Source organism: Muscardinus avellanarius (genome assembly GCF_963383645.1).
Source record: "Muscardinus avellanarius genome assembly, chromosome: 12".
In the NCBI taxonomy this organism is placed as follows: Eukaryota; Metazoa; Chordata; class Mammalia; order Rodentia; family Gliridae; genus Muscardinus; species Muscardinus avellanarius.
This window is the reverse complement of record NC_137798.1, coordinates 67,009,024-67,028,826: the sequence shown is the minus strand read 5'-3', so window position 1 is coordinate 67,028,826 and position 19,803 is coordinate 67,009,024. Positions and strand designations below refer to the sequence as shown.

General features: G+C 37.6%; 1 protein-coding gene across 1 annotated transcript in view; it reads right to left on the bottom strand.

Annotated features, from left to right (window-relative positions):
• The window catches only part of SYT16 (synaptotagmin 16), a gene marked incomplete at its 3' end in the record, with an annotated part of 114,408 nt that extends 107,984 nt beyond the window's left edge, over positions 1-6,424 (bottom strand). The window contains 1 exon segment of the mRNA XM_080707521.1: positions 5,572-6,424. Within this exon segment, the coding sequence (XP_080563647.1) occupies positions 5,572-6,094 (523 nt within the window). The 5' untranslated portion in view covers positions 6,095-6,424.
• Positions 6,425-19,803: the final 13,379 nt, after the last annotated feature.

The following is a 19,803-nucleotide window of genomic DNA, read 5'->3' as shown; positions in this document are numbered from 1 at the left end:
CTGAGCTCTAGCCTTATCATCCATCCCAGGAAATGTCTACATTGTCCACATAATTGCCATTTCCTCCCCTGAGAATGCCTTACTTCCTCCTCTCGTCTATTAAGTTCACACTCAACCTCATGGTGTACATTCCTGTATCATCTGCTCTATGGAATTTTATCTCATCACCTCAGGCAAAATTGTGTCAAAAGTTGCCAGGTATGTAACTGCAAAATTACACAAACTTTTTCATGAAAATATCTACTTGTACCTCTTAAACAGTACAGAATTCCTAATAAAACAGGATCTTACTCATTTATCTTTCAGCCAAAACATGCTACCCAATGTAATAAGAATATCCAATTCAATTTCAGAGTGCAGCGTTAAGTATATAAACTCTAAGTACCAGCTTCCATTTAAGATGCAGAAAGTTTGAAATAACACTCCCTCTCTTTAAACAAAATCCAGATAGGTTTAAGCAAATACATAATTTTATAAACTATCAGAAAGATGAGGACATAAAGGAACCAACTAATCAAAGAGACTTTTTTTTCAAGAGGAGAAAGGACACAGTACTTGCTTGCCTGGACAGATGTTGGATTCATACAAAATAATAAAACCAATAAAGCTCCTATTTTCAGGTAATTTCTACTGGTCAAATAACTCATGAGAGTCACAAACTCAGGGGAAATTCAAGCCCATTTAGAAGTTCTTCACAATGCTTGCTAGGTATTCACAAGAAGATTGAGGACAGGACAATGAAAGTTCATGATTGTTCGTTCATATTTCCAAAATATGAAATATGGACCAAAAGCTTTAAGCTACTTGAGAAAGGACAGCATTCTACTGTCCTCAGGTCACAGGTAAGGACACATTAAAGTGGGTGAACAGAACCCACCTGGGGAAGGAGTAAGAAGTAGTTCTGGGGCCAGATTAGAGGTCTTCTATGACTCAGGAAGGGGCATTGCAGAGAAGGCCCTAAGCCCAAGACACAAGAACACAGAGCTTTCCTAAGAGTGAGGCTCTCTAGAATAGCAGAAAACACAACAACCAACCCAACCACCTCATGCTAACAAACACTAAGTAATAACTAACAGCAGGCTCCCTCTGGGAAAAGCCAAAAGTTGAAAAACACAGAGACAAAGAAAGAAAGAGGAGACAAAGCTAAAGACTGAACCAATTTTAACAAAACCCTATTAAAAAAAAAAAAACTGGTCTCCACTCTAAACACAACATAGTAATAGAAGATTTTGAAGGCTGTAATATACCAAGGTTAACAACAAAACCAGAATCCAGCTCAAATTCTGAATTTTACATTGATTCAACCCACTCCCACTAAAGGCTCAACATTAGAAAATGCTGGCCTATTCCCAGAATGAAATATTACATACTTCCCCTACACATGATGTTCTATTTTCAGTCATAAATTATAAGATGAACAAAAAAATCAGCTCAGAAACATACTCATCAAGAGAAAATACATAAGAAAATCAAACTTAAATATGATTCAGATGTTGGAACTACCATACACAGAATCTAAAAGAACTATGATCAATATGCAAAAAGCCATAATGGAAAAGGAGCAAATAATACATTAACGGTGAGAAATTTCAGTAGAATAATAAAAACCATTTAAAAACTACAACCAAAACAAAATAAAAAAAAATAAAAAACATGGTAACAGATATGAAGAATGTTTTTTATGGGCTCTTCAGTATACTTGACACATTAAAACAAAAAACATTGTAAGACTTGAAAAAGATATGTCAGTAGGTGTAACCCAAACAAAAAATACAAAGAGGACAAAAAAGATTGATAGGATAAAAAACATCTAAGAACTATGGAGTAATATTAAAAAGACAATAAATTGGAATACCAGAAGGAGGAGCCAGAGAGAATGAGTAGAAGAAATATTTTAAGTAATGATGGTCAAGATGTTTTCAAAAGGACTTTTTTCCCCTAAACTGACATGCCAAACAAACTTAGAAAATATCAATAAAAATACTATAATACACACATGTACATACAAGGCTAAGAAACATGTTGCTGAACACCAAAGATAAAGACAAAATCTTGCAGTGAAAAAAGAGACATTCCAGGCAGAGAAAAACAGAAAAATAGTAGGCTTCTCACATGAAAACTATGCAACCCATAAAACATAAAACAATAAACTAGCAATCTTAAAGCCCTGAAAGAAAATAACTGTCAACCCAGAATTCTATAACTAGCTAAGATATCTTAAAGATACTTTTCAAACAAAAGTTGAGATAATTCATTAGACACATGTGTGCACTACAGTAAATGTCAAAATGAAGAGTGTCAAATTGAGTAAATGAAGACAGAAAAAAAATAGTCAAAATATATTTGAAGCTGAGCATGGTGGTACATGCCTGTAATCCCAGTACTTTGTTTGGGGTCAGAGACCAGAGGATTACAGATTCAAGTCCAGCCTTAGTAAGTTCATAAGACCTTGTTTTAAAATTTAAAAATAAATTATTTTAAGAGCTATGAGGTAGAATGCCCCTGGGTTTAACATCAGTGCAAAAATATATTAAAATGTATACATACATATACATATACATATATATATTAATAAATGACAAATAGTTTTCCCAAAAGAAGTTGAGATAAGCCCACCATGGTGGCATATACTTGTAATCTCAGTACTTGGGAGGCTGAGAGAAGAATCGCAGACTCAAAGTCTGTGTGATCAACTAAGGGAAGCTCTCAGCAACTTACCAAGACCCTGACTATAAATAAAAATAAAATGTGTCTGTTTCAAAACAAAAAATAAAAACGATGGGGTATAGCTCTGAGGTAGGACACCCCTGGCTTCAATATGCTATACGGAAAAAAAAAATCTTCTATATATTTCAAAACTTTCCAACAAAGAAAATTTGAGACTTAGAAAGTTTCACCAAAAAAAATCTAGAAAAAAAACTAAAAAACAAGTAATAACTCTAAAAATAATTTGAACTACAGGAAAAGAAAATACTTTTCAACTCATTTTATAAAGTCAACATTACCCAGATACCAAAACCAAAGAAATAGCCAGAAGACTACAGATTAATATTCCTAAAAAAAAATGAAAAGTCCTCAACAAAATACTTGCAAAACAATTTCAGAAATAAATGAAAAAAGTAATATACTCAATCAAGTGTATTTTATCCAAGCTCTATTATACTGATTCAACATTCAAAAATTTATGTGTAATTTATTTTAACATATTCAATGATAAAAACCACATGATCATCTTAATAGATACAAAACAACATTTAATAGAATTCAACATTCTTCATTGATTAAAAAAAGCTTTCAATAACCTGAAATTGAAGGGAATTTCAATATATAATGAGCATCTATAGTAACCTAATCATTAAGTAATAATGAAAGACTGTAAGCTACTACACTAAGTTTAAAGTCAAGGCAAGGATATCTACTCTTACCACTTTTGTGTAACATAATAATAGAGGTTTTATCCACTGTTGTCAATCAAGAGAAATAAATAATAAACATTGATTGGGAAAAATAATAAGACTGGAAACACTCCAAATATCTTTCAACTGATGCAGTGATTCACAAACTGGTGCAACCACCCAATAGAATACTATTCAGCAATAAAAAGGGAAAACTACTAAAACACTAACAGAGGTGAATCTCAAATGTATTGTAATAAGTAAAGGAAGACCGACTTGCAAGGTTGCAAACTACATAATTCTATCTATATAACACCCTGGAGAAAATTAAAATAGAATAAATATCAGTATTTGACAGGCATTGGAAGTAGGACAAAGGATTGACTATAGAAGGATGTGGGAGAATTTGAGATATAGAATTGTTTTATACTTTAATTGCAATAGTGGTTACAAGACTATTTGTCAAAAGTCACAGAACTGTGCATGAATGATTAACTTTATCATATGTAAATTATACTTCTAAAAAGGAAAATAAGAGTGTGTTTACATGTAAACTGTAGATCAGACTGCCTAGATTCTGCCTCTTCCTAAATATGGATTTGGGGTATGTTTCAAACCCTTTTGGTACCCATTTTTCTCATCTAGAAAGCAACAGAGTCTACCTCTTAGAGTTGCTAGCTTCCCTTGATACCACTCCATCCTTAATCATTACTTGATGTCCTATGCATTGCCTAACACTGGTCTCGTTGCTAAGGATACAGAGATGAATCTATGCTTTGGTTCCTGCCTTCCAGTCTATAACTTAATGAATGAACACCTCCTGAATGGACAAATAAACACTACTGTTTCACTGTCATTTGATTTTACAGTCACAAAACTTAACAAAACCAGTGTGAAGCAGTTATGGAGTTAAATATACACTGATTTTCAAAAATATTTCAACCATGGCATGAATTTTGTAGAATCAGAATAGAAATTTTCAACTCAAATCTAAGAAGTTCTACTGCTAGCCCAAACATGTCTAGAATGATCTCTACAGATAATTTAAAAAGACTCAAATTTTCAATTATTGTTAATTTACTTGCTTAATAAAGAATATTAACCTACTTCATTTTCTTCAATTCATCCTAGAATTTCATTGCCACTTTGAGTAAAAATAGCCAGAAAGCATTATGAAAAGAATATGAAATTGTTTCCTCTTATACCAAGATTTTATGTATCTGGATAAGACATTTCCCTAACAAGATAAAGCTAACACTGAAAAATGAATGAAGAGACTATGAAGTATCCCAGAAAAGTCTGTTCCCTGCAACCTAAAGGGAATTAATAGCTTTGTCTGTGTATCACATAAATGACCTACTCATCAATGTGAGCTACACATGAATTATAACCAGACATCATACACACAGCCCATCCCCTTTGATGCATCTCGCTTGCCTCTGTCCCTTAACCAGTAGGTAGAATGTCATTGCATCAAGTTAGAGTATAGGAAGCATAAGAAATTCATGCTGTAACCCACGACAGCTACTTTAACAGTGTTAATTACAAGGTTCTCATACTTGTTATGTATTTATTGAAGGCTCGATATGTGCTCAGTTCTGACAGCATCAAGCGATCTGGACGGCTTTTATTAAATGTGTCCTTATCATGCAAGGAAAGCTAAAATAAAATCAAGCTATTCCTGTTTCAAAGTTTTCCTATCTACTGTCAGCTCACGCCACATCTCAATGAAACGCTGTGAGAAGTGTTCTTGGAGTGTTATCAACTAAAAACTCTGCAACAAGGATGGCTTTTTGCACAGGATTTCACACTGAATAATATAGTAACATCTAGAAATTCCTAACCTAGAGGGGAAGAAAAAAGAACATTTGAAAAGATATTTTTAAAAGCATGACATGTGCATGAGGGGCTTCTCAAACAGAATCCAGATTCGTTTTAAGCCTTTCACTTGCCCAGAAAGATTGTTTTGGAATATGGAGCTGACAAAAAACACGGATCTTCCAAAGTTTCATACACTGGAAAAATTCCTATAGGTTCCACCTCAAGCAGAAGCCAATGTGAAAGGAGATATGAGAGGGAGAAAAAAAATCAATATGATAACTTAAAACAAGTCAAAATGAAATAAGTAGAAATGTTCTTTGGAAGAATCCAGAGAAAATGATACTGGCTAGCTTACCTTGCTTTTTTCCATTAACTTTCTCTAAAGTGCCATGGAGCTGGCTATCAAGACTGTGTTGAAGGTTACATCTTTGCTTCTCAGGGTGATGCTCTCCCTCAGCAATAGAAGAAGGCACATGTGGGGGCTTTGGGTCATCCATGGTCTGACTGGGCCCCCGGGATCGAATGGAACAAGAGTCCTTTGCATGTTGGCTAAGTGTGGGGCTTGAAGTTTGGGCAGAGTCCTGCACATCATTATTACAAATTGAGAAATGCTCCTCTTCAAGAAAAAGGCGGGTTGTGTCTTCTTGACTCCAATCATTGTCTTGTTCATCATCTTCAAAGTAATTGTCCTGAATCTGAGTATCATCTAAGTTCTGGTCTAGCTTTTCACTCAATTTAGAGTCTTCTTTGCTTAAGTGAACAAGTGAAGCAGACAATGTTTGCCCTGCTTGCTGGAGAGCTTCATAAACTCGGAATATCCAGGAAGAGAAAGGCTGGAAGAAGCTCTGGGCATCCTGAGACGCCATGGTCAGCACCATCACCAACTATGTGATGTCTACAGAGTCCACTTGCTCAGTTCTTTCAGGACTGGACTTAATGTGCACTACAGAATAAGCAGGGTGAGAAATTAAATTGGAGTTCTCTTAATGGTTGTGAATATTTCACTCTCAAAACTTCTCAGCTGAAACAGAGGAAAGAAATACTTATGCCTGTTAAAAAAAAAAAAAGTTACAGCCTCAGACCCATCACCCGATACTGACAATCAATGCCAAGTAGCATTGAGGACAAAGAAAGATCACTGTTGAAATTTTAAGACAACTAAATACAAATGACTGTGAACATCTAAATGTAGATGACATCAATGTCTATTCACCCCCACAGGCATGTGCAAAACCTCCATTAGCAATAATGGATTCTATGCACGTGAGCTGAGAGAAATCTATTCCCTATAGACTATACTTAACAGTGTAAAAGGGATAAATTAATCTTCATTAAAAGCCAGCTGGGTATGACATTTCAGAATACAAGAAAGGTTGGATGTTTCATCTACAAACTGCAAAACCCAGAGAGCTGACTAATAGGCATCTCTGCTATGTGACACACAGGTTTATTCTTTCAAAGGAAATGTGTGTCTGGAGTTGAAAAGCTTTAAACAAATCTTAATATAGAATTTTACATTTTTTTGCAATCTCTGAAAATTATATCTATTCTTGGGGCACAATCACTGCAAAACTGAGGGTGGCACACAAATCCCCCAGCTTACTGGAGATACATCCTTGGCATCTCACTGCCTCTCTGTCAGTGTCCCAACTTTCCAAAGGCAGTCCTCTGCGACCGATGAAATTTCTCAGACATATTTTGTCCGATAAGACTCAAAGCCTGAAGGAAGAAACCACAAAATGGGACACTACAAAGACCATATTGCAGGCTGAGCATTGTGGCCCACACCTATAATTCCAGTACTTGGGAGGCTGAGACAAGAGGATCACAGGTTCCAGACTAGCTTAGGCAACTTAGTGAGACGCTAAGGAACTTAGTGAGAACCTGTTTCAAAATGAAAAATAAAGAAGGCTGGGGGTGTAGCTAATAGATAGAATGTCCCTGGGTATAATCCCTAGTACCAAAAAATTTCATAGAACAAATATCTACCCTTTTGCATATATATATACACACACAGGCATATGTATGTCTATATATGTATTAAAGGTCAGGATGAATGTTATTAATTACTACAGAGACTAAATTCACTACTTAAAATCACTTACCTCATTTCTTGTATAGCAACAGCTTCCTTCAAACTAAATCTAGGAATCCCTTAGGTGTTGGCTCTCTTGACCTCAGGCTACTGTATTTGACATGACTGCTTACATTCTCCTAAAATTTTCCATCGATTCATTCAATAAATAAATACTGATTGATAACCTACTAAGTGCTGGGCACCATGCCAAGGTATAAGGTAACCCTGAGGTTTCTTCTCCATGGATCCTGAAATTCAGTTAAAGAGAAACTGAGCTCTCTGAATTCTTCCCCTTATGCTAAATAATTCATGTTTCTTTCAGAAGCTCTTTCTGTCTTTCCATCAAATACACATTTGCACCCACCCATTGTCCCAGGGCTTCTTCTCCTTGCCCTTTGTACTCACCTTCTGGGAAGTTTGGCCCACCCTGGAGTTTTAATAAATGCTTTTTAACTCAAAAACACATACCTAGGTGGGCGCGGTGGCACATGCTTGTAACCCCAGCATTTGGGAGGCTGAAACCGGAGGATCACAGTTCACAGACAATCTTAGCTACTAAGCGAGGCCCTTCACAACTCAGTGAGACCCTGTTTTAAAAATTAAAAAGGACTAAAAGTTAGGGCTGGGGATGTAGCTTGGAGGTAAAATGCCCCTGGGTTCCATCCCCAGTACTGCAATAAATAAATAAATAAATAAATAAATAAATAAATAAATAAATCACACCTCTAACCCTCATCTGAATCCTTTTCTCCATACCTTTATCTCTGGTTATCCATGCCAGTGATTCCCAAACTTCAGAAAGCTGGATTTACCTATGAGCTAAAAAAAAGAACTCAGAATGGTTGCAGGAGTGGGGCCTGGCCTGGACCTGTGTATTTTTGTCCCTTTTCCCAGATGAGTTTGACTCCAAATAAAGTTTGATTAAAAACTGATATAAGAAAATGATTACATTTGGTTGTCTCACCAAAATCTCAAATTCAGCCCCTCTCAACTTAGTACATCGCTTTGCTACAGGTAGTCAACACTCTAGACTCACATCATAGTGATTCAGCACTCCCCCTTCCATCCCAAGTTCTGTTAGATTTGGTTTGATGAAGATTTCCCTCCACTATGTTATACACAGTGATCACCTTTCCTCAGGCTCTGGTTCCCACTGAGACTGTGCTCCTAGTTGGTTCCCATCTCTAGTTCTTCCCAACCTAGACTCCATCCTTGACTTTTGTTGGCTTATAACCTGACCTTCCATCAGGTTCCCTGTCTCTCCTCCCTGGAACAGAGGCTCTCTGCAAGGGTGAAAATCCTCTGTTTTGTTCTATATGCTCTCCCCAGTACCTACGAGTATGTTGGACACACAGTAAATTCTCAGTAAATAAATTTAAAAATCCTATTTTTTTTTTTTTTGGTGGTACTGGGGGTGGAACCCAGAGGCTTTCTACCTCCGGGCTATCCTCCCAGACCTATTTTATATTTTATTTGGAAACAGGGTCTCACTAAGTTGCCGAGAACCTCACTAAGTAGCTGAGGCTGGCTTCGAACCCGTGTGATCCTCCTGTCTCAGCCTCCCAAGCGTGGGGATTACAATTGAGCGCCACCACGCCCGACTAACAAATTCTATTTTTAAAGTGGTGCCAAGCATCAGTTATGTACTTGATAAATTTGTTAAATAATTGAATAAAACCTACTCAGAACTCTCAAAAATAAAAACAATGTTATCACACAAATCTCTTCCTTAGTAACACTAAAGAGCCTTCCAGCACTCGTTCTTCTCCACTTCACAACCCACAGTTTGGGGGCTGCTTTCCCCCTACACAAATATTTTGCAGAAGTTACTATGCTTCAGAGACTCGAGAGACCTAGGTTTCCCATGGGAGAGCAGGGGCTTTGTCTTCTGCTACTGCTCTAAGACCTCATAGCCTCATAGACTCCCACCTTTGGTCCCAGCCATGCACAGGCAGACCACACGGTGACACAGTGAACACTCGGCCCCCGCTTACTATTCCTCTCTGAGAGGTCCCAGGTGCCCTGTGTGCCAGCCACACTAGCGCACTGAGCATGCTCCAAAGTGACAGAGCTCTTCCAGACCTCTTTGTTGTTGTTGTTGTTGTTGTTGTTGTTGTTTTGCTTAGGATGTCCTTTCTTCTAACCTGATCAGTGAGTACTTACTCACTTTTTACAATAACACTATTGCTTCCTCTGCCAATTCTTCAACCACAATCAAAGGTGTGGTCTCAGATTGCTTTGCATGCACCTGCATGACAGGAAGTTTCATTTGGTGCGGTAAATGTTTGTCAGTATTACTCTTCCAATAGACTGGGATGCCATAAATTCTGGGGATACTTTTATACTTTACTGTCCCAGAACCTATGGACACAGGAACTCTGAATATGATTGATTGATTGATTAATGGATGGATGGATTTATTTTACTAATGAAAATGTTTAAAGCTAAATAACTTTTGATTCCTTCAATTATGTTCATCTGTAAAATGGTATTCCCTCACTAGATAACCTCTACCAGTTCCTTTCTGCTATGAAAACTCAAGAATCTACCAACTGGGCCAAAAAGTACTATAATACTGAGGATGGATGCATTCAAAAGGAAGTTCCATTGTGGTTCTGTGATTTTGTGATAACCACTGTCATGATTCCAGAGTAAGTTCTGGAAGAAGGAAAATCTCAGTCTACATATTAAAAAATGTTCAGTTGTTATGTTCCAAAACATTCAAAAAGAAATAACATCTACAGCTAGACCCTAAAAAACTATGCCATTAAAAATAGTGGGGACCATTACTATTATTGTAAAGTAGCCTAAATCCGTGCATATTGACACATATTTGTAATCCCAGCATTTGGGAGGATGAGTCAGGAGGATTGAACAGGTTCCAAGCCAGCCTCAGCTACTTAGTGAGGCTCTTTGTAACTCAGTGAGACCCTGTTTCAAAATAAATAATAAAAAATAGGGCTGGGGGTGTCGCTTGGACGTAGAATGCCCCTGCATTCCATCTCCAGTACCGCAAAAATAAATAAAATAAAATAGCCTAAAGCTGAAGGGGCTCAGCACTATCAGAGTAACCACAGATACCTGTGTGCTTGGTTAAACTTCAATTCAATTGGGTAGTACACTGAGGGTGACTATATATATATATATATCTATATCTACACACACACACACACACACACACACACACACACACACATCTTTGGGGTTTTCTTTTTTTTTAATGGTGGTACTGGGGGTGGAACCCAGGGACTTTCTACCTCCTGGCTACACTCCCAGACCTATTTTATATTTTTTTTTTACTTGGAAACAGGGTCTCACTAAGTTGCTGAGAGCCTCACTAAATAGCTGAGGCTAGCTTCGAACCTGTGTGATCCTCCTGTCTCAGACTCCCAAGCATGGGGATTACAAGGGTATGCCACCACGCCAGGCTTTGGGGGTTTTCTTACAGAGTTGCTTTTTAAGACAAAGTGGATTCTGATGCTATAAAAAATAAATATAAATAAATATACAAATGAACTGGTGAGGACTCATATTGAACTTATATACACACATGCACACACAAATACATGTACACAAACACAAATATGTGCACAAGAAAAGAAAAATAGAAAACTATCCTGAATTAGAAAGTACATTGAAGGTATTGTCATAACTGAAAGGGCTCATTATTAGAATTAAAATAGTTGATGATACTTCATTACTTCATTATTAAGAGAAGTATAAAACAACAAAGTACATGTGTGCCTGTGTGTGTGTGTGTGTGTGACATAAAAGTTTTTATCATGAACATAACTCTAAGTTTTACAATTTCTCAAAGTATTCAGAATAAACTAGCAATCCAAAAAAAGAGTAAGGAACAACTGATTGACGATGAAAGGAAAGCCATCAATGTATTCCTAGGGGCTACATTTTTTAAATCTTATTTTAATTAGAATTCTATTTTAATTATAACAGTGCTTAATTGAATTAAGATCATTTTAAACATAGGAAGAGACTGAGCAGAAAACATTCAAGGGCTATGTTTCTACAGGGAGGAAACTATCAAATTCCTGAGCTGCATGCTTCATCATTTATTTTGGTCGTCCTCACCAAAAGCGATAGTGAAAAGTGTTCCACACCCAAAATAATAATGCTCACAGTCGTACAAAGACTGTCAGATCTTTCTGACCCATTTTCTATCTGAGGACGGCAGAGTGCTTGCAGAGACGGGGACAGTTATGGCCTAACAAGAAATGCCAGCATCTAGAAGCTATGCCCTAAAAATCCACGTTGTTTTGGTGAAAGCTAAAGTGGAAGCCCATGTTCTTTTTGAAGGATCATATGCTCCTGTAATCAAACGTATTCTGAGGGAAATGGACATTTTTCCAAAAATAAAGTTCCCAGGTAACCAAATTTCCAAGTCAAAACCTCACACAAGTTCATCTACTGAAGTTTGTTGATGATGAACATTTTTGAAGGAGAAATCACCTTGGAAAATCTCTTTTGACTTGCAACCACGATGCACAGGACAGTTATAAGTAAAAGTGAAGAATACTGGGTTTATTTCGAGTATCTTCTCAAAGCTATCAGAACTTCCTTCTGCCATCTATAAAATGTTGGTTATTTATTATTGACTTCCAACAGTGGTCATGAAGCTAAGTAAATCTATTATTATTATCATGCCTTTTGGAGAAGGTCATTTTGCATTACCTAATATGAATACTAAGTTTAGGGCAATGAATAATACATGGAGTCAAAATAAGAACTATAAAACGGGCTGCCATCCATCTCTAACCTGATTCCAAAGAGTCTCAGGTGTTTTCTGTTAAGAGCAAATTTGTTACGTGGGTAGGAATGTGTGCCACTGAGATGAACATCTTCTGCAGCACTTGTCCAATATGTGTTCCGAATGTTGGCATCTTAACAAATATGAAAATGGACTGCTGAGCTGAGGACTCTTTGTGGCAGCAGCGTGGCTATAATAAAACAGCCGCACTGTCAATGGCTGGCCCAAGGGTAATCTTAAAATCTTTTACGCCAGCCTTTAAGGGTGGCAGGAGGGGCGACAGTGAATGTAGCATGTGTTCAACAGTAAACAAGGAGAAAAATGAGATAGTTGTGAAGGAAAGAAATAGCAAAAGCCTTGGACTCCCTCAGCATAAGGCTGTCTTGAATCTGCCTCAGTTTCTCTACAGCATGGGGTACATCACATTGCCTGTGCGCATCCAAACATTCTCATCAATAATGTGGGGATCACTACTCCTCACCTTGTAATCCTCCATGGAAATTAAATCGCACAGTGCTTTTAAAGCACCTAAGAGAGCCCTGAGTGTGTAACAGGCACTCAACATTGGGTGTTCATTTATAAACCAAATTTGTGACATTTTAAAAGCTCAGCTACTTAGTGATGCCCTTTGCAACTCAATGAGACCCTGTTTCAAAATAAAGAAAAAAAAAATAGGGCTAAAGGTGTAGCTTAGAGGTAGAAGGCCCCTGGGTTTCATCCCCAATACTGCAAAAGAAAAGAATATACATTTGCCAGACATTTTAAGTATACAATGTTTTGACAATTTATATACAATTTACATAAATAAAAATTCTTTCTGGGGCCGGGCATGGTGGTGAACTTTGTAATCCGCCCCCCCCCGCCCCCGGGCTTGGGAGGTGGAGACAGGAGGATCGCGCAGGTTTGAAGCTAGCTGCGCTGGCTTAAGAGACCCTGTTTCCAAATAAAAGTATAAAAAATAGGTGTCTGGGAGTGTAGTCCGGAGGTAGAAGAGCTTCTAGAAACCTCAGTACCACCACAAAAAAAAAAAAGAAAAGAAAAAAAAACTCTTTCTGAAAGATAATGGCCTCCTCATTTTCCAGAGTAAAAACTGAGGCTCAGAAAGTAAATGATTTACCCCTGAGGTTTATAGTAAAGAGTAGAACTGGTATTCCAGTTCTTTGTTGAATTTCAAAGTCTTGTTTTAATCAGTACTCAAAATCTTCACAGAGTGTCAAAGAGAAAGTGGAGAAATAAAAAGTTGAGCAATTTTCCTAGTAAGTGGCAAGTGCTGAGTTCATCAAGGTTCATCTGCCTTTAGAGTTTATTCTTACTCTGTTTCTGCTACATCACACCTGCCTATTTCACTACTGGAAATCTTTTTTTAAAATGACTCTTGAAATTACCTTTCAAAAACAAATGTAATAAAGTAAAATATTCTAAAATTTGCTTAAGTCAAGTAATGCTTATAATAAAATATAAAACATGCATATATATATTCAAACTCTACCCAAAGGATAGCTTTATGTTTGAGCATGATGATCTCAAACAGACTAGGACAAGCTCAACAAAAGTTTCAAATTGCTTAAGGTGTATGCCATTATAGCAATAACACCTTTTAAATATTCTTCATTTCATAAGCCCATTGAGTATTTTTGGAGTACCTATTACAACCAAGGTAGAGATGTAAAAATACACGGTGGTTATAATATAAACACATACGGTCTTTAGCATTTCCAGAGGGACTATTTAACATGGCCTAAATAACATAATTTTCTTAAGAGACTTGCTTCTCTTGAACAGAAACCCATTTTTGGACACACATATAACAAAATCTTTAAGAACTAAAGCATGTATTCTATTTAATCAATATTTACCTTTTAAGGGTAAATCCTAAAGAGATCACCTGTATCCCAAGGCCATTGGCTCACTTCAACTGGCCCCCAATAAAGGAGAAGCTGAAATCTTGAGTAACATCCACAGTACTAAGCAATATAATTAGTAGGTAATGTAATGAAATTGGGGAAAGCAAAATGCAGGCACAATTAAAAGAAATTACTCCCAGATGAGGATATATACCAGACTGTTAATTTTTGTCCCAAGAGAAGAGAGTGAAACATTTGTATCACTTGAAAATGTAATAGGCTCAAAAATAAGGGAGAAATTATGCAACCAAGGCAATCGCAGCCCCCTGGAGATTAAGCCATATTCTAAATGTCAGTAATCATTCAGTGTTTGTTAAAGTTTTTATTAATAATAGATGTAATATAAGTCTTATAATAATTTGATTTATAAAAAACAAAAAAATCACTCATAATTCCTATGCCTTAACACAGTTATGATTGTTTTTGAACTTTTCTCTGTTAAATGTCCTTGTCATTTTCAGAGTTGTAATAATTATATGTAGGAACCTAGTAATTATGTTTGACAACACCTCCTTTACCTAGAATTCATCACCAAGGCCTACACATTATTCCATTTAAATAATTCCTGAATGCACTGACCTCTTGAACCCCTATACGGTAATACTTGAGTCCAAGTCATCATTATTCCCACTGGCCCTGAGGCAGGGCAAATAAGCTAGAATAAGAAGGGTTAAAAAAAAAAAATCGATGTAAAGAACAGAAATGTGGAAGGTTAACAGAGGGATGTCAGCGTAAGTTAATACAAAGCTTCAGCCTCTTCTGTGGGGCCATACTCTGAGGACAGTAACTATGAACAAGGCTCAAGAGTGATCAAAGGTGAAAGGAAGGCCAGGCGTGGTGGCGCACGCTTGTAATCCCAGCATTCGGGAGGCTGAGACTGGAGGATCACAGACAGCGGGCAGCCTCAGCTACTTAAGCAAGGCTCTTCACAACTCAGTGAAACCCTGTTTCAAAAATAAAAAGGACTAAAAAATAGGGCTGGGGGTGTAGCTCAGAGATAGAATGCCCCTGGGTTCGATTCCCAGTACCGCAAAAATAAATAAATAAAAATAAATAAAAAATTAAAAAGCCAGGCATGATGGTGCACGCTTGTAATCCCAGCATTCAGGAGGCTGAGACAGAAGGATCATGGTTTGCAGACAGCCTCAGCTACTTAGTGAGACCCTTTGCAACTCAGTGGGACCCTGTTTCAAAATAAAGAATAAAAAATAGGGCTGGGGTATAGCTCGGGGTAGAATACCCCTGGGTTCCATCCCCAGTACCTCAAAAAAAAAAAAAAAAAAAGATGGAAGAAAGGAGAAAGACCAGGAGATGAGATGAACCACCAACCTGCAAGGTAGAAATTCAAATTAGGGACAGAAAAGGGATCACAGACATTGGATTCTGGACCTCGAACACACTGATCACAAAAAAAAAAAAAAAAAAACTGGGGAGCTACAAGATATAAGCTTTTTTCTTGGGAACTTCAATGGTTACTCTTTCAGGGGTCCCTCCCTGCTGAGTAGAGGCACTTTTCTATTTTCTATCTTCCTTCAGCTCAAGTTTCATACCCAAATGCCCACCCGTCTATAGCCCCTGGACTTCATTTATTGAATTCACAGACCAAGAAGCCACTAAGAGGAGAAACCCTGCTTTAGCACCGCTTCAGCGGCCTCTTCCATGATCTCCTTACATCCACAATAGTCTAGTTTCCACAGAATGACCCTGGTGATCTTTCTGAGATGCATGTTCATTAGTACTAAAATGACTTCTCATTGGATAAAGTCTAAAGTCCCATCATCAATACATATTATATACAGATAACAGTATAAAGAAGGATCTCATGGAACTCCTCCTAATCACCTCTTTTGGACTTGTTACTACTTTTGGTATGCAACAGATAAAATTAATTTTGCTTCAGACTCTGTATCTGTGCTGCAGAGTTATCTGGCATCTATCCAACCATGTCAAGCATGTTCAATCATTCCAGAAATATTTACTAAATCAAGTTGAACTGATTTGGGATTGACCTCCATAAATTAGGTGTGCTTAAACTAGAGGCAAACCTATAAAATTCATTTTTTTTTTTTGCAGGTCTGGGGATGGAACCCAGGGGCATTCGACCTCCGAGCTACACCCCCTGCCCTATTTTTTTATTCTTTACTTTGAGAGAGGGCCTCACTAAGTTGCGGAGGGCCTAAGTAGCTGAGGGTGTCCGCGAACCATGATCCTCCAGTCTCAGCCTCCTGAATGCTGGGATTATAAGCATGTGCCACCATGCCCAGCTTCATGAATGGTTTTTAAAATTTTAAATTATTTCTAAAATTTTGAGTGAGTAAGCTGTTTCCTGGAGACACTGTTCATATCTTTCTTTGAGCCTTTGAAGGGTCCGTATTCCCCACTGTCACTACTATAAACAGATTGCTGAAATTGGCCTGTCTCTGAGAGACACCTTATGACCTACAGTGACACAATGGGTTCTAGTCTGGTACCCACTAAGTTTATCATGAGATAAATGCAAATATTTCTTCAAATGAAATTTTTATGTCTAGGCAAAAAACCGTTCCATCACAAATCACTCATCCATTGAGCATGTTTATGTTAGGTTCTAGAACACAGTCTCACATTCTTATTTATACTAGCCCCCTCCTGTCTGTGAATGAATACATTGATACTCTTAAATTGGAACTCTAAATCAATGCTAAAAACTGTTTGTTATTTTTCCTTGTGTTTTCCTTTCATCTGTTTATATAACCTTCAAACCAAGCGGGTAGTAAAATTGTTCATTACTGAAATGACTATTGGTGCACATTTTAGCATGTTCATTAGCGGTTATCAAAACATGGTCTCCTGGGGTCCTTGATGACTGGGCTCTTAGATTAGGATTGCTAATAACATGACAATGTCAAAGCTCCCGTGTTTGGCAAACAGTAATAATCAGGTTCCCCTGAGGTCCCATGAAAAACAGCAGTCTTAATGGAATCCTTGTGGTTACAAACCTGTCAGTTAGGTGATTGGTACATGATGTCTCTCAGGTCTGCTCAGCCAAGGTGGCCCCAATCAAAGAACACCTGAAAACACCGCTTTCATCTCCTCCTTTCCAGTGGCGGAAAATTTCCCATAGGAACTGGGAAGCATTGTTTTCTAGGCATGACCATGGAGCCAAATGTTTCTTATCTAATTCTACATATATGTGTGACCTATTTTGAAGAATTATATATAGTTATACAGATTGCATCTATTTGGTTAAACCAATATGCTAGCTATAGCACTATTTTAAGCCAACAATGCCTGTCATACTTTTTTCCCTATCTTTTTTCTCTCAGTCCTTCCAATTTCTCACTAAAAGATATGGCATCTTGCTTGCTAAGGCACAGCAAATACCTCTGCAGTCCTCTGCTACATTTCAGTTCATATTCAACTAGGATTTATTGCCATCACCCAGCATGAATGAGATTCTACTGGAAAATTACCAATACCTCATTCCAAAAAACAAAAATTCTAGTACACATGAGTCCTACAATACCCATGGCTATTGGAAAGGAAAATCCTCTAAGTGGCTTGAAAATGTCCTTTTATGTTGACTTCTATTTCTAAACACAGTCCCACACAAAATCTCGCTTTTGGAATAGTTTTGGCTTATCTGGGAAAAATTCTCCTGCCACTAAAACTAATACCAGTTAGTAATTTGACTACAAAGTCAAATGATTATAGGGAAAATAATCATTTAAAATGACTGAGCCAGGCATGATGGCGCACACTTGTAATCCCCGCGCTTGGGAGGCTGAGACAGGATCGAGCAGGTTTGAAACCAGCCTCTGCTACTTATTGAAGCTCTCTGAAACTTAGTGAGACCCTATTTCCAAATAAAATATAAAATAGGGCTGGGAGTACAGCCCAGATGTAGAAAGCCTCTGGGTTCCATCCCCAGTAGCACAAAAAAAAATTTTTTTTAATAAATAAAAGGACTCTGATAGCTGGACATGGTGGCACACACTCATAATCCCAGTACTTGGAAGGCTGAGACAGGAGGATCAAAGGTTCACAGCCAGCCTCAGCTATTTAGTGAAGCCCTCTGCAACTTAGCGAGAGCCTGTTTCAAAATAAAGAATAGTGTATCTCGGAGGTAGAATGCCCCTGACTTCAATCCCTAATACCACAAGAAAGAAAAAGAAAGAAAGGAAGGAAGGAAGGAAGGAAGGAAGGAAGGAAGGAAGGAAGGAAGAACTCTGACATCTTTCTGTTAGAGAATGATTATGTATTCGGTACAGCTTTATTAAGCATTACTAGTTTGGGGGCAGAGGGTGGCAGAAGTGTTTGGGAAGATCAAAAGCCACTTTTAAAAACAGAGCTTTCATAATTTTACACATATTCAGATGTAGACCCTCATTAATCAAGATCAGCCTTCCTCCTCTCCTATGTTTCCATTCAAACTTTGCTGATATTTCCCCTCCGTTATCTGGAGTCTCACTGGTATCCTCTGTGTATGACATGGTTATCCTGGACAACCATTGATGAGAGGGGGGAAGGGAAAACAGGGGCAGGGGGAGAGGGCACCAAATATAGTTTAAATGTACACCATTTATGTTCAATAAAAAATAAAAATAAAGAATAAAATAAGAGGGCTGGGGATGTAGCTCGGAGGTAGTATGCCCCTGAGTTCAATCTGCAGTACTGCGAAACAAAAACAAACTGTTGTCTATAAAATTCAATAAAAAAGATGTGACACAAAAAAATAAAATAAAAATAAAAATCAAGACAAAAAAAAACAGAACTTTCTGCTAAAGAGTCAAGGGAAGACATTGAGATCCTCATCAAACTTCATGTAATATGTTTTACATTGCCATGCTTTGTATTTTGCTTTGTGATGATTTAATAAAAAACAAAGGATTACAACTCTAGAACCAGAAAGTTTTCTCTATCATCCTCTCTTCCATCAAATGGTCTACACATTTGTGAAATTACTATTATAAATTATCACTCTATATTAAATAATTACTGGGTAAAAACAAAGGTAAGCAGTTTCAAAGCAGATAATAATATTCTGTAAAAACCTAACACTGTTTCTAAGTCTTCAGAACTGTATAAAAGATCTAGAGTAGAGAAACTATAAGAAAATGAGACTCAAATATTTCTGGAATTTCTAAATCCACACCGTTCAAATAACAACTATCGTCTTGTCATGAAACCTCAGTCATAAAGCCTGGAATAACTTGGGCCCACCATCACTATGAGAGTTTTCATTAACAAGACATTCACTCCTTGAGTAGGTTTCAAAGGAATGTAAATATTGTAAGGGAAATATATAATATATAACTGTAGACATGCCCTTTCTCTTACTTCAATCTGATAACCTAAAGAGAGTCGAGAATTTTATTTTTTATTTATTTATTTATTTATTTTTGGTGGTACTGGGGATGGAACCCTTCTACATCCAGGTTACACTCCCAGACCTATTTTATATTTTATTTGGAAACAGGGTCTCTTAAGCCAGAGAGGCTGGCTTCGAACCTGCATGACCCTCCTGTCTCTGCCTCCCAAGCGCAGGGATTACAAGTGTGCGCCACCACATCCAGCCTAGTCGTGAAATTTTAAGCCTATCATTCCAATAACTAGTTTAAAACTGATTGCTCAAATAGTCAGTTGAGCACATAAATCTGCAGACACTCCCTTGATGAGGAGCAGGGATCCATGTCACTCACTCTATTAAAAAAGAATTCCAGGCCGGGCGTGGTGGCGCACGCTTGTAATCCCCATGCTTGGGAGGTGGAGACAGGAGGATCACGCAGGTTCGAAGCCAGCCGCGCTGGTTTAGGAGACCCTGTTTTCAAAAAATAAAATAGGTCTGGGAGTGCAGCCTGG